The 24,531-nt window shown below is 34.9% G+C and overlaps 1 protein-coding gene across 3 annotated transcripts; it reads right to left on the bottom strand.

Moving 5' to 3' along the window:
- Positions 1-276: 276 nt before the first annotated feature.
- LOC126751302 (calcyphosin-like protein) lies at positions 277-16,516 on the bottom strand. Of its 3 annotated transcripts, none has more exons than XM_050461461.1 (5): positions 16,270-16,516; positions 6,859-7,010; positions 4,922-5,041; positions 875-932; positions 277-748 (listed from the first exon to the last, which is right to left on the bottom strand). In XM_050461461.1, exons 2-5 carry the CDS (start codon positions 7,008-7,010, stop codon positions 434-436), a joined length of 645 nt encoding a protein of 214 aa, XP_050317418.1. In that variant the 5' UTR covers positions 16,270-16,516; the 3' UTR covers positions 277-433. The 3 variants fall into 3 exon arrangements, with proteins under 3 accessions (XP_050317418.1, XP_050317419.1, XP_050317420.1); XM_050461462.1 differs by lacking the exon at positions 16,270-16,516 and adding an exon at positions 12,203-12,309; XM_050461463.1 differs by lacking the exon at positions 16,270-16,516 and adding an exon at positions 7,237-7,347.
- Between the last annotated feature and the right edge of the window lie 8,015 nt (positions 16,517-24,531).

Genomic DNA, 24,531 nt, shown 5'->3' with positions numbered 1-24,531 from the left:
GTTTTTTACATTATTTTCAATATATAATTTTTTATTTTAATATAAATTACCAGAAAATGCATTTGTGCCTGGAAAATTGTACGTTAATACGTTGTAACAATTCATAACAAAAGATAAATACAATAGGAAATACAATGATGCATTCATATTAAATGTAAATAAAGATTTTTTGTGGCATTATAGCGGTTTCCTAGCTAAAATTTTGTTATTGGTATTAAAAGATTGCACGCACACACAGTCAGGACTCAACACCTGGTCAGTGTTTCCATTTATGAATTTGTTTTTATTATTTAGTAAATTGTTGTTGTTGTTATAAGCTTTAAAAATGCCAGCTGCTGTCAGTTGTTACGTTGACGTTTTTGTTGTGCTTGCAACAAGCCATGCATTTATGATTATGGCAGCGCTTTTTTGTTACTCTTAGGTTGGATTACATTTACAGTTTATAAGCGCGTCGCATCACCAAATCGAAGTAGGCATCATTATCAATTGAAGCGCTAATTGTTGCATAATAATTGACAAATTCCTCCTTCGACACTTTGCCATCACAGTTGCCACGTCCGCCCTCGAAGTTGTTGAGGAATTGTGTGAGGATCTCGTTCTCGGTCATTTCACCGCTCAAATATTTGGGATGGTCCTTCACGGAGTAGACGTTCTTCAAATCTTCAATGGTGATTTGACCGTCACCGGTGCGATCGATCTTTTTAAATGCCTTGTCGATGATATCCAAGCGTGACTGCGGCATTGGTGGCTGTGCACGTTGAGGTGAGATGTGAGTAAAATCGGGAAAATGTATGTAATATTTAATATATATTTACATATGTATATCCACACAAAATTTAAAACGTGATTTATTTCATTTTTATTTTATGCTTACCCGCAATTTCAGCAAAAACTCCGTCATATTAATCGAGCCGTTGTTATCTTCATCAAATCTGCAAATTTGTAATAAAATGAAAGAGACTCGTTTACGAAATTAAAAAATAATATTTTAGCAATTAAAATGTGGCAAGTGGTTGGTGAATTTTCTCTTCATAGCTTCTACATGTGAGCGGCACATGCAGACATACATATCATACATAAGTATGCACATCTATATTAGGGTGTCCGTTATTTCCCAAATTAATGTTATTTTGCAAATTCGTTCTAATGTTTCAATTTTTGCACAAAAAAGGTCCAACCAAAGTAAGCTCTTTATTTTCAATTTATACCTGACCTAAATATTTTGTCTCCAAAGTAAATAATTACGCAATTTCGAAAGATGATATTTTTGATCAAAACTTTTCACTACAAAACATATGTGGTTGATTTTTTTCTTAAAAAATTTCCCTTTAATAGTAATATGCATTTAATTCTGCAGTTATCTATCATATGTATGTAGTGTATTCATACAGTATACCATGTCGTATGAGCAACATATAATTTATAAATAATAAAAATCACTTATCACATATACATATATACATATGTAAAGATCATTTCTCTAGAGCAGACAATTTTATATTAGAGTCTCACATTTCCAAAGATGTGAATTCAATGGCTTAATGCAAAATGCTAAAAAATCTCAAGTTATATAAATGGGCAAAAACATATGATTTAGTAACGGTTTAAATTGAACAAGAAAGAGCTTGATAACTTCCTTTAGTTTTCTAGAGCAAAAGTTGTAACTCAAGTGGTCTTAGAACAGAAAAAAACATCAGCTTGGAAAATAGTTTTCTGCCATAAAATAACGCTAGAATTTGCACCATTCAACAGCTTTTCACATAAATAACAGCTAATCATATAAAATTTGCCCAGAAATAGTGAAAGTTTCTTCTGCTGATTTCCATAATTTAGTAATCGTATGTTGGAAGTATTAAAAAGCACATAATTCCAGTCTTATTCAGTATGCCTCTTTAAGATTCATACAAAGAGAAAGAAGGAAGCTGTAATTGAATGTCATATATTTCCTACTAACAAATACCGAGGTTCGGTGGAAATACCACGTATGTTCGATAAGTTACACTTTATTTTAGGATACAGCTAATCTACCAAACTACTGCAACTCTATATTAAGCACACATACACATATATTGAGATAAATGTAGTTACTAACAACTTGGCTTTTGTTTTTACATCGTATGTGCAACGTTAGAACCTAACTACTTTTGCTATTCTCTAAACGTGATATACACATACTTATATATCTATACGAGTATACCTACTTATTATTAAGTACTACATAAATGCTAAGCTAAATACATTTTGAAACATAGTGGAATGTAATTTCTAAAGTCCATCATCAATTTATACCAGAAGAACGGAGAAATAAAACTAGCTGTCTAAAATTGCATAACACATTCATATACATATATCTAAAGAGGTACAGTGACGATGACAGATGAAAAATTTTACAAAATTACATGTTAAAGTGGTGAGGTTTTTATGTTTCAAAATAGAGTTAACTTCGACTGCACCGAAGCTGCAATACCCTTCATAAATGCAATTTTTGTGGAAACTATATACTATCTATATCTAGATCTGAAAAATCTGTCAATGGTTTCAAAAGGAAAACGTTTTGCTAGTTCTCTCTAGCAAATATTTAAATGAACTTCAAATCGAAATAAAGCGACTTCATATTTTATCAAGATCTTTTTCTTGATTTTGATCCGTCAGTTTGAGCGACGGTTAAATGAATAATGTGTCAGTATGAACAATATATTTGGAAATCGTAAAATAAAAACCTTATACAAGTATACTCTGTTGAGTGAACACAGATGTTTAGAATTACTAATTTATAATGGGCAAAGCATGGTCTACAATAATATTCTGTGGAGTAAAGTTTCAATTACTGCTCGACATGTAGTACAAGATTTCACACTAAAAAGTCGGTAATGTTTTGGAATATAATAAATATCTTGACACTCTTTAGTGTCTCAAACATTATAAAAAGCTTGAATAGTTTTCATGATTTACTCTTTCATTAAATTTTTATTATGATTTTCAATTTGATATTCACATTTTGTGATTGAGGTGGTTAATCCATTATGAACAATTGTTCCAGCATCAAAAACGATTTTGCCACCACAAAAGAGTGTTTCGAATCATTATCGAACTGAAGAATGCATTGCAAAGGCTAAATATATTTACACATTAAGGCAAGGATCATATACAGAGGTGTCATTCCAAAGTCAGAAAAATATTCAAACGACTCTTACTCGATGTTCCACTGTCTTTTTTGACTGGCTAATTGGAGAAAAAGAAAAAATAGCACGGAGACAAATTTGGTGAATAAGGATGTATTCATTGCGTTTTTGGTTTTAAATTTGGACACATTCTTACTCTTTTTGAAAAAAAAATCAGCTTTATCGCGACGAGTGGAGCAAGAACGTGTGAACGAAATCGCGAGAGATGTTGAGCTCTCTCTGGTCATCTCTCAAACACTAACGTGACGATTTTCAAGCACAATAAATATCCTTCGCTTTTTAGCATTTTCATCAGTTGAAGCTGTCGAAGACGGTTCAGAACGAGTCAAGGGTTCAAAGATCCCCCGACCGCCTTTGTACCGTATACTTTTTTTTAACATTCGCACTGACTCCACACATGAAATATCATTCATTTATCATTTTAATTACAATTTCCTGGTGCTCTTTTGCCACGATTTAGGTTAAGCTATCGCTGTGAATGAAATTATGTTGTGTTCATAACGTAATTTAAAAGATTTTTAGAAAATTCAAATTTATCGCCTGGCATTATCTGCGATCAAAAGTAAGGTGAGGCGGTAAAAACTATGGCGTGTTGCAGTACGAATTCCACCAGGTCAAACTGTCAGCAAAGTATATGCTTCGTTAAGTTATTCGTATAACGGCAAGAAATATAAGCAAACAACTCTTCGTTCCTTCATTACGGTATTGCACCGTGTCATACTGCATTGGTTTCTTCCGACATTTTTGGCAAAAACTTCACTTTTATCATTTCGCAACCATTGAATTCGCCTGATTTGGCCCTGTGCGATTTCTGGGTATTCAATAAACTCAAAAGGTCAAAGGGCGGGATGCCGATTTGACGCGATTGAGGAGATAAAAAATGAATAGAAGAAGGACATGAAAGCCTTATCGGAGCAAAACAATTTAAATTGTTTTGAGCACTGAAAGGGGCGTTGGAAAAAGTGCGATTTATCGGCAGGTGATGGAATTGATTTTGGAGAATAAATTCAGAATTTGCATTTCATAAATAAATTGACATTACTTTTTGTATTACAAGTATTATACAGTACAACATAATTTTATATTTTTATGGAAACTGGCAAACAGAAGACCATTTTGTGGCACACAAAAATGTTTGTCGCGGACATTAACAACAAAAAATCAACGCAACAAAAATACAGTTATGTGTAAAATTATATAAACGTTGCATTTTTTATTTCACGATTGAATGAAATGGAATTTAGAAATGTGGTTATGGCTGTGTTAAATTGATATCCAAAGCTACTACTGCTAATAATGCTTTTCCATTGTTTGTTTCCGATAATGTATTATGCTTACAAATTAAGGCTCACTCAACAGTATCATATGTATATAAAAAAAATAAAAGAAATCAAAAAGGTAAAGGGCTTAAGGTGAATCTTAAAACTAAATCTCTTATATGTTAAAAACTTAATGTGAAAGGCTTATTCCGGGATGTAACCACAAATATTTACAGTCAAATAGCTTAGTTGGTTTTGTTGTTTGATGTATCAAAGAAAAAATAATAATTTTTAAGAACACGTTTTTTTGCAAAACGTTACCTACTCCTCTCCTTATAGCGATCTATATGAACGTATATGGTATGTGTATTAGAATTCTGTGCATATTGGTGTGGTATAGCCTGAAATTAATGCTTTGCTTTTCGATTTCTAGTGCGAACTATCAAGCTTTACAACATTTGCTAAAAGTGCTTTACTCACTTGTCAAACATATCCTTTATTTCACTGTCCGTGCATTCTAAACCAGTTTCTTTGATTCCCTTACTGAATTCTTCGAAATTCAACGCTTTGCTGCCATCGTCATCCATATTCCGGAAGGTTCTAAAAAAATACCCAAACATTAATCATTCGATCGATATATTCTTAATGTTATTGAATATGTTATTTCTTTGTTGTCCTCAAAGTGATAGAGGAATGCACATATACGATTTTTTATAGGAATTGTTGACCACGAAATTTCGTTTCTCGATTCAATGAAGCAGAACAAAAATAACGCAGAGGAACTTATTAATTTGAAGCCTATCTTTTTTCCAGTAAGATGTGCTCAGAAAAACCGTCGATTGGTCTTACTTTTCCACGGAATGTGAGGGAAAACTTTCCGAAGTTTGATTAAACTAAAGGTAACTTATGTTATTGGATAATCCGCTTCCAAAAAAAAAAAAAAACAAATTTATCCATACATTTACATAAACAAAGGGAAAGTATTAAAAAAATGTATTTATGTAGATTTATTTACGGAGCTATTAGAGAGAATTACTTACATACTATCCTCATTAATCATAGGGAAAACAAACTTATCTGTTTCGTGACGGTGGCTCAATTCATCATAGCGTAAGTCATTTTTGAAGTGTTATGATTTTCCCAAACTCCTAACCACTGTTTCCTATGATTACATAGAGTCGTTGTTTGGAGAGATAACTCCAATGGCGATGCTCTTTTAAAATCAAATGTTCAATTCATATCGGAGGAACTTTTCTCTTAACATTGAGAGAATAGTAATTAAGCTAAGTTTAAGGAAAAATATTGCTTAGAAACTAACTTTAACCTCAGCACATCAACCAATTTAAGATAAAGGCAAACTTATAAACGTGTGTGCTATTCTATTTGTTCACTAATTGCATTTGCTTTACATGGATTCCTGCAAGCTTTTGCTGCGGCATTGGCCAAAAAAGAAACGCATCCAGTCTACACTCACGAACGGCATTCATTAGGATTATTCCTTTTAAGAGCCACCATCTGCATACCACTTTCCTGCATTTTTTGTACATTTTCTACGTAATTTCATTATTTTAATGCTCTGCAATGTCAAAACCCCATGTAGAACCTACCGATAGGTGGTTTTTGACAACAAAAAAGTGAAACGAAAAGTTTTTTCAAAGTAAAACCAACAAAATCACAACCAAATACTCTGCCCAATACAACCATGGCAACAACAACATAGAAAAAACTACTAACCAGCTGTCAGCTAGTCAACAGTACTCTGTGGCATAGCAACATGCATTAAGTTACATGTTGCAGGAATAGCAGTGCTCTTGCATAGTTTATATGGCATGATGACGACTGATGAATGATTGGACAGATGGTTGAACAGTCCGACAGTTGGACAGTTGAGCAGTTGGACCACTTAAGAGGTTGGGTAAGGGACGAGGGTATCGACCAGACGGCAGACAGTTGGCAGTTGTGCGCTCTCACCGTTCGCTTGTATGGCTGCTGAGCGGCTGTGTCATCTGTCGGATTAAAATCTCCTGGTATCGTTCAACGAAACGTTGAATATTTCATTTTATTGCATTGTATTTGCATTGAATTGCAGTTTCATTGCGGCCATCATCCGCATAGCGGGCAGCTTGTGCCAGCACCGCTCGTCCACCATACTCCACCACACCACCATAGGAATTTCAGGACAACTGCATTTGATATGCTTTATTTTTTCATTTTTTGTATGCTTTCAATGATCTGCTTTGAGGCTTCTAGTTGCAGATCTGTGTGGAAATGCGCAGTTCCACATCTACACCCATGAGTACATCTTTCGTGTCCATCGTTTATGATGCTCTTCCACAAAGCCAAAAAAAAAAAACCAAAAGTGCACACATATTGTTGCTTACAATATTTCTTTACATCGCAAACTCCCCCCCAATTACCTGGCTAATCCGAGTATACCGGTTGCGCCACGACTGAAGCATTGCAAACGCAATTTGTAGATTGGATCCTTTTCACGTCCGTCCGCCAGCTCCCGCTTGGAGCGGTTGATGAGTGAAGCCTCTTTGGAAAAGAAGTCGTCACGGCCACTCATCTGGAAATAATGCGATAGAGAAGCTTACGTTAGATTCATTTACCCACAGCATCTATTTTATGTGGTATTCTATGTCGTCAATATTCGTTTTTTATTAATATTATTGCATTGTTATTGTTGCTATTGCTAACACATAATTTTACTGCAGATTTGGTTATTATCATTCAATTTGTCACAATGCGCCTTTTGGTCGCTACTTTCTAGTTTTATTCCCTGCTTCTCTTACATTTGTTGCTTCTATTGCTCGCCTCACTTGAATTATTTGTATTAGTAGTTGCTTTTGTACGTTTGTTTGTGTAATGCAAAGCTTTTCTCTTTTTCACAAATAAAATTTTTAATCGGCTTCAATTTTGAAAAGTCAACAATATTTTTTTGTTTCGACAATTTATTTTTTCTGTCTTTCGCACTGAAGGAAAAAGTGAGCGCCTTTATGTTGTAGAAATAAGTACAAATATACTAAATTAGAAATTGTGATTTAGTGCGAAATTGTTAAGGCTACGAATATATATAATTGTAAATAGGAGCCATATAAAAATATTATATATTCACTCTAATATTTTCTGCAACGTACTATACTCAGATATATTATAAATTATGTATATTAAAATGCAGAGAATAATTCTTAATATAAAAAAATAAGAGAATTTGGAAAAATCCTAGTGAACAATTGCCCAATCGATTACATCCTTTGGTACTCGTATATATGTATATATAAAAGGCATGCTACAAAGTTAATTTCTATCAAATTATGTTACTATGGTTGAATACAATATTTGTGTAGGAAGACATAGAACGGAGCGGATTTCAAAAATGCGATGTTATGGGCGAAAATATTAGCAATATAAAGGAATCAAGTTAACCGAGAAAGTTAGTACTCTGAAGGTATTAAATTATTATGTATTCCACCAAATTTTTAACAACTAGATAGAAAAGTCGGTCAACCAGTCAAATATACCCATCAGTCGGTGAACCAGTCAAATATATCCATCAGTTTTGAGATATCGCTCTCAAATTCTGAACATATTCTTCCCTCCCTGCAGATCTTTCCAAAGAGGTGCACCTCAAAGAGGCGTGTTTTATCACTTCGCTGAATTTTAACAATGAATAATAAGGTGGTAGGTCTGGAACAATTAGATACCAGACAGCAGGTGTCTTTCAAGCGGAGATCATGACAATTAAATAAAGCCTTATTATTCTGAAAAAAGTTTGCTCACAACAAGGAATGTACTACTATATATGTATGTAAATGTATAAACAGATAATCAAGTGGCTTTGAAATCACAAAAGTCTCTTAAATCCTTGCCAAACATGGTAGAGGAATGCCTTGAAACCTTAGTGGATCTAACATCTTATGTTAACTATGAAACAATTTAACTGGCCAGAGTAGGGAAGACCTAACAATTAGACTCCATAAAAGAGAGAATTTATATTGTTGCTTGCTAAATGTAAATATTTAATCGACAAGCATGACATATGATAAATATAGCTGAGTCTCTGCAAAGTCAATCACTGTCTTGATCAACAAGCAGACAAACGATGCGCGGATGGGGTATGGACCGATTAAACATTTAAAAGGAAAGGCAAAATGTCACTATCGAATCAGTAAACATGCCAGCTGACTTTGAGTAGCTTATAACGACCATTGTCAAAGCTGTCAGGAGGTAGAAGAAGAGGAGACTTTGAAACATATTCCATGCGAATGCAAGGAAAATAATCGCAACTATCGAAGGATGGTTTCTTGATAAGGTTTTCAGATTACAAAGATACCACTTTTTGAACACAGGAACTCTATTTGAAGCCCGGGGCGATTTAGAAAGGAAACAATTATTTTGAAGGTTTCACAATGGGACACCTAGGGTGCGGCGTCAGGCAGCTGCTCTACTTATGTACTTACCCAAATTGCCTCCCTAAGAATCTGGTAATTTGTCGGTACCACCGATATCGCAAACTAAACGATCAAAATTAAGTCTCTGTATTTAAAAGATTTTTCATTGTACAGAATATTTTCACTAAAATTCTTAGATTAATACCAATGAAATGCCATAATGCCTGAACAAAGTGTTCCGGTCGGATCACTACAACATATTGCTGACATAACAGACCAATCAAAGACATGTTTTTGTAAGGAAGCTGCTTTATTTCCGAAGGATCGTATATCTTCGGTGTAAGGGAAGTTCTTTTTCTGTTCTTAGATAGCACGTTAATGTTTTCTTGAATGAAATTGATTGATAATAGAAGGGTAATCACTGAGACTTACATCTAACAAGGCAAAGTATAAATAATACAGCAAATATGGGATTGAAAAGTGTGAAAATGGTTGTAATCATTGAACCAAACGTTAACTGGTAAAAGAGATACCTTTTGATTTAAATTAAAGCGAACTTTTAAGTTACATCTATGTGAACAATTAATAGGAATATTCAACAGGCTTTAACTATGTATATGCCATGCTTCTATCGCCGATATTGAAAATAACTGTCCTAAAGTTGGTGAGAAACCCGGATGAAATCCAAATGTAAAATATATCTCAGATTTATGATTATATGAGATGATCTGATCGTAATTTGTTAGACAATAACGTCGATATAGGTTTATTTTCATTATTTACAGTGACTTAAAGGTCTCTATTAAGAACTTTAACCCTGACTGAAATTGTTCTGAGGAAAGATGTAGGAACAAAACATCACAGCTGAAATTATTGCAAATTCCACTTAAAAAAAATTGTTTCTTTCGGGAATTTCTTACTATGAAGAAAAGATAGTAAGACTTTGTTCATAATTTTAAAATTCTTAATATATTCTTCAAAATCTATGTTCCCCTCAAAGTAATCCCGCTTCACCTCAATACGGTTGGGCCAACATTTTTTCCAATTCTCGAAACAATTGTTAAAGTTAATTTCCGGAATAGCCTTCAATGCGAGTTGCTATTCTTGTTTAATGTCTTCAATTGACTCAAAATGGTTTTCCGATATTCCAACGATGCCAAGCACCAATTTCTTTATTTTTTTTTAAGGCGTTGCTCATCAGTTAATATTGGTGACCGCCTGTACCAATCAAAAACACTTGATCGTGAAAAAAATTATCACCGAAGGTATTTCCCAACGTTCCTTTGTTGAATAATTTCACTTATCGTAAAAATCACGGAATGTACTTTATGTACTTCAGAAAGACAAGCGTATAAGAAGAACTAATGATTATTTTGATGTGACATTTGGTACAGATATCACTGATATCATCGACGAATGGTTTTTTTGTCAACAGTAGTACAATATTCATACTCTAAATATATAACATATGGTAAAAGTTATCATAAACATTTGAAATTTGTACAAATATTCACCTCAAGGTCATTCGCCATATTAACTAGCAAATATTCGTGTATTACAAGGTGAAAGTAAGAAATTTACAACTATTGTTGCTTTAGGTGCACATGAAACTACAAGTATAGCTAAATACCGACTACATATTTTCCAGAATTATCACAGAGTGTATAACTATTCTTAAGAATTTTTTTGAACGAAAGCCAAAGTTGGAAGCTTTTATAGAAACTGCACGTGGGCGCAATTAATTGAAGACAAAATTGCTTAGTTGTGCAAAGTCACTAACAAAGTATTGTAATTGATCGATGCAAGGCACACACGTACTAGACTAGACCTCGAAAAATTAAAACATGAATTGAAAGCTTTATTAATTTTATGTTTTAGTGTGAAATAACTCAGTATAAGTAATTACATGTTGAGTAAAGTAGGTTAATGTCACTTTGTACAAATGCGAGTTCTCTATTATGTTTGGTTAAATTAAAAATCTAAATATGCGATAAACTTACATTGCAGTATGTATGTTGAAAACTACAAATTGTGATTACTCAATAAATAATTGTGTCAGAAGCATTAACTTTGACAGTCAAAATGGTTCGAATAGGCTTCTTAGGAGGCGAAGGTACTATTTTATAAGTTATAACGAAATTTGGTGCAGAATATTACCTGACATTCTTTCAATACACGGTATATGATTTCTCGTTGCCTCAAATGCAAAGAATTTTTTCATTTGCCGTCTGTCAATTTATCACAAGCTGGAGTAGATTTATTTACATAAATCTAAAAACGGCATTTTATTGCAAGGTTCGTGCTGAGTTCGGATAAATTTAATTCGTTCGCAGCCTGCTTCGAAGCAAAATGCGCAATGTTCAGCCTCTCAGTATTTCTACTGTAAATTTGTAAACGAAATTAACTGAAAGTTGGTCATTATTTTATTAAGGAAAATTTGTTGCTAAAATCTCTCGTTGTTCAAGTTACTTCACTAAGAAGTGAAAACTCGAAGGCGCTCTCATTAATCCAATCACTATGCATATGATAACCAAAATATTTTGTTCGTGAAGCTTAACGAACTGAAGTCAGAGATCTGCAGTATTCAAAGCAAATTATCTGATAACGGAAAATACTATTTGTGATTATCGCATGCTTTCTCTGCCTCGTCATCCGCTGGCAGCCCCATTCTCACTACTCGCACTGTTGTTGTTACAAATTCTCTGATTTCAACACCATTGAGGACATGTGGGCAAATATAAAGCATAAAAATCGGCGGCGCAAACAAGAAGCATTCAAAAATTGAAGAACATTATCGAGTAAATGAAATTTCCTTAGACTTTATTAAAAAATCGTACCAAAGCTTGCCCACTAGACTATAAAGTGTTGTAAAGGCAAAAAGCGGCCACACTTACTCTTAAGACCAATGTAAATTTTAAAGTCAAATTAAATGATAAGAAAAACATTTAAAAGTATTAAATGCAATAATTTAAGCGCATTTTGTCAACTTGTTTTCTTCATTTTCCACATTTCACTTATGTCATAGAAAACTTGGTAATTTTCACTAATACCTCAGTATTAAAAAGGATAACATGAGTTAAAGGGCTTAAAAAGCTAATTCAACCTTTTATTTAAACGAACTTAAGAAATTATTATCTCCAATAGGATTTAATTTGATTTATTTTGAACAAAAGATACAACACAAGCCTTACAAAAAATCGTTTTTTTATGTGCGGGAGTGTTTATGTCGATGTTCTTTTTCATCCAACAGCAGAAGCCAATAATCCAACCGAGAAAACTAATTACCTATAAATTTAACCTTAAGTTGAGATATGTAATTTGTATTAAATCAGAGGAAGTAGTTCAATTTTCAATATTAACTACTTACATATTAGCACTCTAACATTTTATTTAATTACAAGCACTATTCTAGGCAACCTTGCAATTACTGCACTTAGAATCAACAGCCTAATAGAGAGCCTTCACGTGTTGTGGTCGACTTCAACTTATATGAGAGTATACCAAGCACAGATGTATGTACATATATACATAATTTGGTATGTGAATGTAGTGGGCACTTCTGTTTGTGGCCTACTTGCCTATATGATACTTGCAAGCGTCGACACAAACGGAGGTCAAACCATTCACGCAGTAGCCTGACAATCTAGGCTAGTAATTATTACAAATAGAGATGGATTATCGATTATACTCTCAAATAATTAAAACGGAAATTTCAATATAATTGTTGTGTTCTACTGAAGATAAAAGATAAAACTATACCGTAGAATACCGCTATGGTGTTCGAACTCAACATGTTGCAACCAAACTTGCCTTGCATGGACACTTGTTCGCTTTAACCACAGACAATTGGAATACTTGCAGTATAAATAATTTATGCGCAATTCTAATCAAATAGCCTGTACAATCAATAAGTAAAATTCGATTAAATGCTGCAACTTAAAGCAATTTGCTGTAAATGTGTTGTACACAAGCGCATACAAAAATGACTCAATCAATAAAATGTAAATTATTTTCTCTTATCTGTATATATGTATATATATCGCAACGAGTATGACTTATTTGTAATCAAGATAAATAATAAAAAATTATGTCAATATACATATGTATATGCCCTATATGCAATCGTGCATATGGCATTGCGTGTCCGCGCGCCTGAAAGCAGGCTACTCCCAATGGCAATTGCCTTCTTGGCTTGTGTGCCCGACACAAATTAAATCAATTTTACATATGCATATGCTACATATCATATACAATTATCGATTTCATGTTATTTGCCACTAGAAAAATAGTGACGCTTTTGCTTAACTGTTCAATTGCCTAACAGCTTTCTGGTGTTGGGTATAAAGCGTGCCCGCTTTAGCATGCAAATTACATTCTAAACACACTCACATGTTTTGTTTAGGAACGAAACCTTGTAAATTGTTGTGGAAGGAATACTTTTCTATTTCATTTTTGCAAGAGTTCTATGCCATAAAAAAATGCACAGGGGTCTCTTGATAACCCGTAATGAAAACTATGTACGACAGCTATAGTACGAAATCAGCAAATGGCTGCAAAAAGTTATATTAATTGTTAGAAAATATGAAAATAGAAGCTTTTATTGATAGTCATAATATAAGAAATAGTATGGTATGTTATAGAATTATCACATAATTCGTTGCAAAAAGGTTCAGTTGAAAGTGATTTTGATTATAGGTTGTTCAAAAAATCGACCTTAAAATAAAAAATCAAATCACATTCATATTTTTCCACTGATTACAACTCAGAAAATGCACCTTTTTCTTGGTCAAAGAATTTACTGTCACTTAAAAATTACTTCTTAAGTAGATAGTAAGGCGCTGGGAGCCACTTTTTTATTTTATAAAGTAACCTTGGATGCAATTTTTTACCGAATGCTTGGTTAACATCTAAAAAGACTCCTGTACAGCATTGCCTACATACGAAAGTACTCGTGATAATTTAAACAAATCGATGGCATTGCTCAGGTGTTCCATGGCCCCTTCTAAACTCAATATGGTGTTGGGGTAATATATTTCTGTCCTCTAAAACTGGTAACATTCTCTTTAAAAATATTTAGTAGTATGTAATAGACATACGTATATAGACAATAGGCAGGCTCATCGAGAGTTCCATGTTATATACAATATATACAGCTAATCTGCCAATCATCAATGATTTATAAATGGCAACATATGATGGCATTTATACCATAATGACACCTCAAATTATTTAAAAGAACAACTTAGTATTGTCAAAAAATGGCTGAAGTATTGGAAGATAGAAGTAAATACACAGAAGTTCGTTCATTAAGAGCCGAAAAATTACCCTCCTTATCATTAACTGACTCTATAATACCTGAAAGAGAAACTGTCAAATACTTTGGGTTGTTATTTAGGCATAAGACTCACTTGGAAGACGTATACAAAACAGAAATTAAAAGAAGATGAAATATGAAACAAAAAAATGTACTGGCTTTTATGCCCACGATAACAACTTAGTCTTGAAAATAAAGTTCGACTCTACAAGTCAATTCTTAAGCCAGTATGGACGTATGCAATGCAGTTATGTTGGAATCCGAGTCTATAGCATTGAAATCCTCAAAATATAATAATCTACTTACTGTCGAATATACCTAGATAGACTTTGTAATCGTGAAAACTATCCTGTATGAATTCAATTCGATATCTTTCCTGTTGCTTTAACATGTAATTTTTGGACAAGAGAAGAGATCGCAAAGCTAGCGAGCAGCGAAGTGGTTTTGTATAGTTTTTGGAAAATCACAGAGATAGGAAGTTATGAACAATATTTCCATAATTGTCAGTATACACATTATTCGGCGTAAAAAACGACAATTTTTGGTGATTAAAAGGTATGATTTTGCTAAGATATACGTTAGAAAGAGTTTGGGAACAAGTTAAATTAGAACAAAGTCGAAAGTATTGCGGTATTATCCTATAATGAAATACTTTTTGAGCGGTTCAACAAGTTAATCTGCCAATACATAAAACTACTTATTCCTAAATGGCATGAAGGCACTGCAAACTACTTGAACTACTCCCAAGGTCATGCCAATATTGACGAACATTACAACCGAACACAAAATATGAAAGAACTCAATATAAATGAGGCGACAGAGTTAACGAACCGAAGAAGAACGGTAAACACACCATAGAAAGAGATAAAAGAACCGAGATACTGACAATGCAATAAAACTGATAAAAAGCAAATAAGGACAATAAATATACCGCTATGCAGTAAAGTAAATTATTACGAAAGCAAACCGACGGACAAAGCGCCAGGAGACGCGAAGAGACAACGGACAACAATTTCACACGTCGTCAACATAGTGCGGCACTGACAATCATAATGATGCTGACGACAGCAAGGCTCGTTTACGAAACAGCGGACCGGCCCTAATGCAGATGTCGATGGATGTGCGAGTCCTCATAAAGTCAGCCATGTGCGTCAATGTGCTCGTTTGTCGAGAAATAAAGCAAATAGGTCACGTTTTTGGCGACACCATCGATTTACCATAAATTGCAAGTTAAGCACAAATCAGCAGCGCAACGAAGAAGAAGATTACATAAGCGACGAGGAACGAGCGGTGGCCACAAAGGGAAGCTGGCAAACAGGCAAACAATAAAACAGGATATGCAGGGATATGCGCACGGCTGCAGACGGCAACAATTGTGAAGTTGACAAAGTCAACGAAAGCGAAATAAAATACACAAAATGACAACAAAAGGCCGAAGAAAAATAGTTTGTTGATGAAGAAAAAATGCCGATTATACAGGACGTATGAGTGACGCAAAAAATTTAAGTATGATTTGTATTGACACTCCCCAGGGACGCACTTGGGGGTAGCAGTGCGTGCACAACAGCACAGCACAGCAACGACAGTTGACAGATAACGCGCCGACAATCACGCGTGCACACACGCACAGAACGCACTCGGGTCGCCCTACACTATATTCATATTAAACGAAAAATTTTGCTCTCTTTTTTACACCGTTGCCTGTGGAAATGCTAGGCCTTTTTGACTTTTCTTTTTTTCTGTCATTACACTTTTTCGGGGTTCATCTCAAGAGCACTGGTCAATATTTGACGCTGTCGCATGAGCTTTTGCTGTCATGGCAACACGCCCAGGCGAGCACATATTGATGCTGTCATCACTGGGCAAGCCTTGTCTGTGACTTTTTCTTCATCGCCCTGTGGATTTTTTTTTTATTTGCGCGTGCCAAGAAAATGTAGGCGGCTTTATGATTATGAAATAAGTAAATAGATAAAGTTGTAATATGCCAGGTCAGATTTTTTTCAGTATAGCTTTGGCGAGAAATTTTTCAATCACATAAAAGTAAAAATTTTCATAAAAAATATTTTTGGAAAGACTTGAAAATTGACGAAATTAAATAAATTATAAGCGAAACTACTCACTTTTTGTTTGACGTATTTGTTCTTCTTATTACAATGTTGGAAGCTACCGCTGATAGCAATTAAATTTAATTACACGCTTATTAATACTGTTATTTAATTAATTTCCTCTTTTACCGCAACAGTTTTTTACTCAGTACAAACAAGTAATATTTTTTCCGTTGCACTTTTCATATATTCACATGTCAAAGCTACACACGCGACAATCGAGCAAAAGAAACTGAGCAAATGACTACGCGATTGCCCGGTTGGCAAGTATTCGAAGCGGCCCGAAGTAGTAAACTGTCGCGCACACATTCACAAATACTCTGGGTAGATACTGTTTATGTGTATGTATGTGTCTCTCTAGGTACATTTGTTGATAAATGTCGCACAACAGTCAACCAGCCGGGCAACTAAACCGACAGCAATTACCTTTCCAACAAAAACTGTTTACTTGCAGGCACATCATGTTATTGTACCCAACGTCGCATAGTGCGCTATCTGTTTCATTTATATTTTTTGTTATTTATCTATTTAATTTTATTTCCTTAACAAGACAATACGTTAACTACGGTTGCACCAAAGCTATAATACCCTTCACATAAAAGTTTCCTTAAGTAACTTGATTTTTATGGTATGTATGTCATCCATACGCGATAGATTGGTTCAATCTGAACAATTTCTTCTGAGTTTTTAGCGCTGCCTTAAGCAATAACCTGAGCAAAATTTTGTAATAATTTCCACAACTGAAAAAGCTTCCCATACAAATATTTGATTTCGATTGTTCACTACATTCACTTGTATTACAGCTTTAAGATATAGTGATCCGATCTATATAATCTTTGCTTAAATTGCACTAATGTCTTGGACAATCAGCTATGACAAATTTCGAAACGAACAGCTTTCAACTCGGTGCCGTTCGCAACAACTCGGACTGATGTATGAAACGACTTGGCGCATTTTATGTCGAGATCTTAAATTCAAAATGGACAAAATACAGCTTGTGTAAGAACCGAAGCAGCTCGACCTTCCCAAGCGACATCGCTTCTCTCTATGGGCTCTTGAAAAGTTCCAGGTATAATACATATATTATATCCGATGTTTTCGAGCCAAATTTTGTTCAGCGAAGATAGCCATTTCTGCCTCAATGGGTATGCAAACAAAAAGATTCAAGACATGCAATTTTGTATATAAAAAACAAAACGGTTTGATGTGGTTTGCAGGCCAAATCATTAATTCATATATCTTCAAAAATGATGCCTTTGAGAACGTAATCGTCAATGACGAGGTTATCGTGTCATGATAACCGACTTTTTGATGCCTCAAATTGAAGCTCGTTTTCTCAGTGAAATTTTGTTTCAATTAGACGACGCCATTTCCCACACATCGCATCAATCAATGTACATATGTATTAAGAGAACAGTGAGCAGATAATTTCACGTTTTGGTGCGGTCGATTGGCAACCAAGATCGTGTGATATCACACCGTTTGTGTTTTTTCTGTGGAAATATGTAAAGTCTAAAGTCAATCCGAACAAACCCACTTTCATTCAGACCTTGGGGCAAAGCATTACGCGTGTCATTCGCCAGTTACCAGTCAAAATACTCGAACGAGTCATCGAAAATTAGATTCAAGAGATGGCCCATCTGAGACGTATCCAACATTTTAAACAAATAATCTTTGAAAAACTAATGCTAAGGAATGTTCTTTTGAATCGTATTAAAAATTTCATAATAATTTGAAGTGTCTGTGTTTTTCTTGAAATAAGTAGGGAACCTCGAAATTGGTTACGCTTTATAAATGTAGAATTTAGTCGTATAAGCAATATTTGTAAAGTTTCCTCATAATTTATCTATTACTAAAATTAACGCTAATTTTTATTACATATTTAGTGATACCGAATTTTTCTACATTCAACACCCAGAAAATATAATTTTTTTTGCTATCTTTAACAACATTTGTAGCACTTGTTGGGACATCCTCAGCTAAAGAATATAATCAATCAATATAACTACTAACTACCATACTAGATACATATATATTTGGTATGTCGGGGTAGATTCTGCATAAGTAGGAGTTTAATCTGCTACGGTATTCAGAACGAAGTTGAGCAAGCTAGTCGTCTACTCGTTTAACACCAAGTGCGCCATTCACTGAGAGGTAGTCGGTGAAGTTGTTTAATGGCTCCAATGTGAATGGCGGTTAGTGCGTGTCTAAAGTGAGTTTCGTCCCGTCATCTGTCCGATGTCGTCGACGTTGATAGACGAGCGATCTTATGTATATTGTGTCGACGTAGTCAAGGAAAGACCTCTTGATGTTCCTAGGAAGCGGCTCCGCTTCAAGCAGACGCCGGTATGTTTTCTATGAATACATCCAGACAATATCAGAATCTTGATTTTAAGCGAATCCTGAGGCAATCTCAGTATCGGTTGAATACGTTTGTGCGAATCGTCTGTGTAAGAGACTAGTTTTATATCCTGAACAGGGTTATATTAAGTTTTCCACGATGTACCTGACAACCTAAAGTTAGAGAGCCTATTAAATATATATATAAATAATCAGCCCATCTCTCTGTAAATGCGCGAATTAGTCCCTTAATTTTTGAAGTACTGACCTCATATGTTGAATATGTTTTTTTTCTTCAAGCTGCGCAGCTGTCTGAACTGCAGTTATCGGTCTACTATTAGATATAGTTGCTATACGAGTACAAACTGATCGATCAAAATCGAGTCCTGGTATGAAAAACACCTACGAAGAATATTATAGCTTCGCCTCAGCCGACACTAATGTGTTTTCTTGTTTGGGGCTTCAAACGGTATACTTATCAGCAGTTTCGGAATGATTTAGCATAGGAATTTCGGTTGCGCACGAAGTTTGACAGTCTTACTGGTTTTTATAGTACATACACAGGCTTAGCTGTATTATGCAATATTAAAATAATTTAGTGTGTGCTATGTAATTTTTACTGGCAGCTCTGTGCCCTGCAAGTCAGCAATGTAGGTACGACTATGTGACACAATCACGACAGTGCCAGACATACGTAGATATACACACAAATACATGTACATATATATTTGATTAGTGTTTAGCTTTCGCCGTTACATTGCTCACGGTTTATCTGTCTCGCCGTAGTGTCACCCATTTGTTTAGATATAACGCTTTTTATTTTGCTGATTTCGCTTCATATTTCGTGAAGTTTTTATTGCAGTACGAATTTTGTTATTTGATGTTGATAGCAGTTTGCACCGCAAGCCTTCCTCTGTGGCACATTAATGTGTTTAGCTTGTAAATAAAACAAAATACACATTTGTTTATGGCGCAAGTCATGAAGAGGTGTGTCTCCGTCTGCCGAATGATGAATAAGTGAAGTGTGAAATTATATTTGACGGAGTCTTGATTTCTGATTTATTTACTTCCATTTACAATTAATAGTTTCATTAAGATATCCGTCAATGCTTCCGTTACAACTTTATCGATTTTATGAAACGTCGATTGCATACGTTTACCAATTGGTGCTTTTTATGCTTTATAGTCGTATTGGTTCTATTAAATTTTATTAGTAAACGCTAGTTCGTTCGTCGTCCAAAGTTCATAAATTTAAATTTGAGCTTTACATATTTGATAAAATCATCCAAATACCGCGCCTTTTATTAATTGTTAACGATTGTTTGTAACACCTAAAATCCGCACCCTGATTAGATTTAATGTTGATTTTTCACAAACAGTCAAAGATATATGTATCAACCAAACTTGCTGATAAAGCTTCCAATACCACCTTCGACAGTGCAAAAATGGATAAAATTGAATATGAACCGGCTTCCCAACGGTTATGATGAAAAGTAGAAAAAGTGCGGTCGCTTTCTCCAAAAATTGTTAACAATTTATTTTTACCCTTAGCAGAAATAATCTTGAAGCAATCGTAGGAGTTATTAGTGGACATTGTGCAATAGGCATTCATACTGTAAGGTTAAAAATTCAGTCGGACGCAAACTGTCAAAGTTGTGTGGAAAAAAAGGTGGTGGAAATATACAAGTACTTTCTCTTTCTTAGTCGAGCTATTGCAAGACCCAGACTGAAACCCTACGGCGAACCAAGAGACATAGCCGAAAATGACAATAGTCGCCTCAAAACATGTGTGATCGGCTTAGAACGCTTAGTGGATTTGTGAAGGTCTCGTTGGTCTTAGAAGTTGTAGGCACCACAAAGTACCGGCTATTAGCTGTTCCAGTAAGATTTCTGTTAAGGAATTTTTAACCTAATATAATATTTGGCACAGCCAAAATGAGTCAGCATAAAATTTAAACGTTGAACTACCCAATCTATGTGAACTCCTTTATATTATTTCAACAACTTCCAGAAATTTTTCAACCAAATTTGATGTACAATAATAACGTATCACTATTATATTATTTTACATTGTGAAAATGTGCGCAATTGGTCTACAACCTCGCCTACTTCTTCGTCCTTCACTCAGAAATATATAAATCAAGTACAGAAAGAAGACTACATTAGTATAAAACTTTTTATAAAAACCCAAATACTTCATTTGTTGACCTCTGCGCCTATAATAAATATTTTACTTTACGAAGAAATTATTTTTAAGTTTGGTCTTTGGTCCAAAAAAGTGTTAAATAGTGTAAGAACTTACTATGGAGCATAAAATATTTCACATAAACATTTTCGAAATTCACGTTAATTTCATATCGGTCAAATTGTGGGTTGGCTTATTGAAACTCAGAGAGCGTTTCTTTCCGGTAATTGTGTATATATCAATTATATTGATTTTAAAATACATATGTTCAAGATCTTAATTCTTTAGAATGCACTCCATAATTAGTAAGGACACAAACCAATAACAACCAGCTGATTGCTGAATGATCAGTATAATTGTGTTCTCCTTTTAGCCTTGTATTCGTAGACTAGTAGTTAGTGAATGTAAATGTAAATATACAATATGTAAACTATAGACATACGAATATATATGTACATATGTATGTATCATGTGGCGTGATGCTACAATCCGTTAAACAAAGGTAAACTTAAATAAAGAAGCGGCTTATTTCGTGATACACTGGTGTACGATCCATACGAGCTTTTCAATTGGCTGCAATTCAAGACAACTTTTGTACAAAATACATATACATATGCTTTTGTTTTTTTGCTTTATATATTGAACAAGATGTAAGTTATCTAGTTGAAAGTTTATCAGTATTTATTTCTGATAATACACAATATACCGTTGTGATGCCAAAAATGTATAACATCGGCCAATGGGCCGATAGTTCCCATATAAATGGTTTTTTCCAATAAGGACACTACAAAAGTAGACCAATAGGGGCAGCGACGCCATATTTTTTCTCGCTCTTAAGATATTTCTCTTTAGTAAGGTTTGCCACTTCATCGTGGAAAGATATGCGATCCAACCACGAGTGGAAATTATTAAAATTTACTACCGATATTCTGAGTCAGTGGCCTTAGCATTAAGAGGGCTACGTCCAACTTGTAGTCGTCATAATCGTCCTGTCGCATTCAAAGGTATAGTACGAAATGTTACCGTGCCAGTAATCTTTCCTTACTGCCTGTAGTGTAGAGAATATTGCTACTCGTACCGCTAGAGCATCAATTGAGGAAGATCCAAATTAGTCTCCCACACTTCGTTCTCAAGCGTTGGGCATCTCTGTGACGTCGTTGTGGCAAATTTTTCGAAAAGATCTTAGCCTATATCCTTACAACCTCAAATTGATGCGAGAACTGAAGCCGCTTGAACACCAGAATAGTCGTATACACGAGAATTGGGCAGAGCAAGAACTTGAAATTGATCCGGATGTTCATTGAAAAATCATCTTCAGCGATGAGGTTAATTTTTTACTGAAAGGGTTCGTTAATAAGCAAAATATGCATTGTTGGTCAGGCAGCAATCCACACGTACTTTATGAGTCACCATTGCATCCCGAAAAAATTACGGCTTTTGCGGTTTATGGGCGGCAGCGTCATTAATCCGTACTTCTCCCGTGATAATCAAGACCGGCACGTTACTGTGAATGGGAATCGCTAACACTCAATGATAACTGGCCCCACAAGCCAAACAGCGAATGCCACAATCGTTTTATTGAAAATCAAGTTTGGTGAACGTGAACGTGTTTCCTTAGGGGCTACGTCAAGTCTATGCAGAAAATGAAGAGAAACGTCACAACACAAATGTCCCCAGACTCCTCATAGCACATATAAAGATTTTTGAATTATAGCATACTTTATGCCGAATATGTCGTCAGAGTATTGTTAAAAGTTAAAGCAATCAGTCCAAGCCGTGGTCTAGCCTATATTTTCGATTCTCTGGTTGCCTCTTTTGTCATATTTGAGTATATGTGAGAATGAAATAAAAGTACTCTTTGACCTATAATATAAGAAATAAGATATAAAATTTGATTGTAAACCAATATTATATCGAACAATTCGGTTGCAGCTATGTTGAGTTATATTTTCGAGAGTTAGGATTTTCTCTGAGCTTTTTATTCTCATCTCAATTTACTACTAAGTCCTTACTTAATTAAAATGACGCTTCTATAAAGGCTCTTTATTTGTATCTTAAGATAAATTCTCATCGAAATTAATCACTTCATATTCAAGATATTTTATGAAACTTTTTTAATTATTCGATTCGGTTGTGCAATTCAAAAGTTATCACGATTTTAAAAATGAAAGTATTAGAAAAAGGTCGCGTGGTGAGAGGATACCTATCATTGGGCCACAGGTGGTAAGATAGGAAATAAAGTGCACCGTTGGCTCCCAACGAAGTTGTCGTCTGCGGAATAGAATATAAATAAGATTATATGATGTTCAGATATCGTCTCCCAAGTGGAATGGCAAGTGGAGTCTTAGTTTAAAACAAATCTCAATATTTTATTTTCACTCAATAATTATTGAAACTCTGCAGACAGCTCTATACATCTTTAAAATAAGTTTTCAAGAGTTCTTGCTTTTAAGTTTGTTTTGAATGTTTCATGGTTATATAATTTTTTTATTTTCACTTTGGTACGAATTAAACTAATTTGTATTTTGAATGTCGCGCTGTTACTCTTCTTAATAATATGGCTGCGTGGACATTTTATGAGGTTTTTCTTCTTCTTTACTGGCGTAAGCACCGCTTACGTGGTTAGTCGTTTCTTCTTTTCACAAGGTGGCGCCAATTGGAGATTCCAAGCAAAGCCAGGTCCTTCTCCACCTGGTTCTTCCAACGGAGTGGAAATCTTCATCTTCTTCTGTTTCCCCCGGCGGGTATTGCGTCGAATACTTTCAGAGCTGGAGTGTTTTCGTCCATTCGGACGACATGGCCTAGCCAGCGTAGCCGTTGTCTTTTATTTCGCTGAACTATGCCTATGTCGTCGTATATCTCATACAGCTCATCGTTCAATCGAATGCGATATTCGCCATGGTCAACGCGCGAAGGATCATAAACCTTTCGCAGAACTTTTCTCTCGAAAGCTCGCAACGTCGACTCATCAGATGTTGTCATCATACATGCCTCTGCACCATATATCAAAACGTTAATAATAAGTGACTTATAAAGTTTTTGTTCGTAAAGAAGGGACTTTTCTTCTCAATTGCCTACGTAGTCCGAAGTAGCACCTGTTGTCAAAAGATATTCTGCGTTGTATTTTGAGACTGACATTGTTGTTGGTGTTGATGCTGGTTCCAAGATAGACGACATTATCTACAACTTCGAGGTTATGACTGTCAACAGTGGCGAGGGTGCCTCGTCGCGAATGCGATGACTCTTTTTTTGATTACAGGAGATATTTAATCCTTATTTCGACTGCCATGGCCGTCATCAAAAGGGGAGTTTCTCTTTCAAGCCTTTTTGTTCCAAACTCAGTGCACAACCCTGTGGATGGGATGGTTTGCCCTCTCACTTTAGCTTGCCCTTAAACGAATGTTCTTTGGCTACCCAGAGGATACTTGGTCTAGGACCGAAAGTCATGAGCTGCTTGAGCCATATGTAAAAGGATCGTTTCTGGCCACTCCCAAAAAAAATGGCAATCAGAGAATTTTCCTCACTTGCGTGAACTTCTACATATGACTCCGTCCTCCATTTTCTGAGGTTATATTATTTATTTTCGTAGAAATATATATAGGCAACTGTCACTATGCTCGTACATAACAGGTCAATTGAAAAGGCCCCGGCCTATCACAGTAAAACACATTTTTTTGGCAACATTCCTTTTATTTTTTATTGAATCACTATATTCAACAACGACCCTTCAACTTTTCGATACCACTTTTGTG

The sequence above is a fragment of the Bactrocera neohumeralis genome, chromosome 2 (genome assembly GCF_024586455.1).
Source record: "Bactrocera neohumeralis isolate Rockhampton chromosome 2, APGP_CSIRO_Bneo_wtdbg2-racon-allhic-juicebox.fasta_v2, whole genome shotgun sequence".
NCBI classification, from domain to species: Eukaryota; Metazoa; Arthropoda; class Insecta; order Diptera; family Tephritidae; genus Bactrocera; species Bactrocera neohumeralis.
Note: the sequence above shows the minus strand (reverse complement) of the source record. Positions and strands in the feature narration are given on the sequence as shown.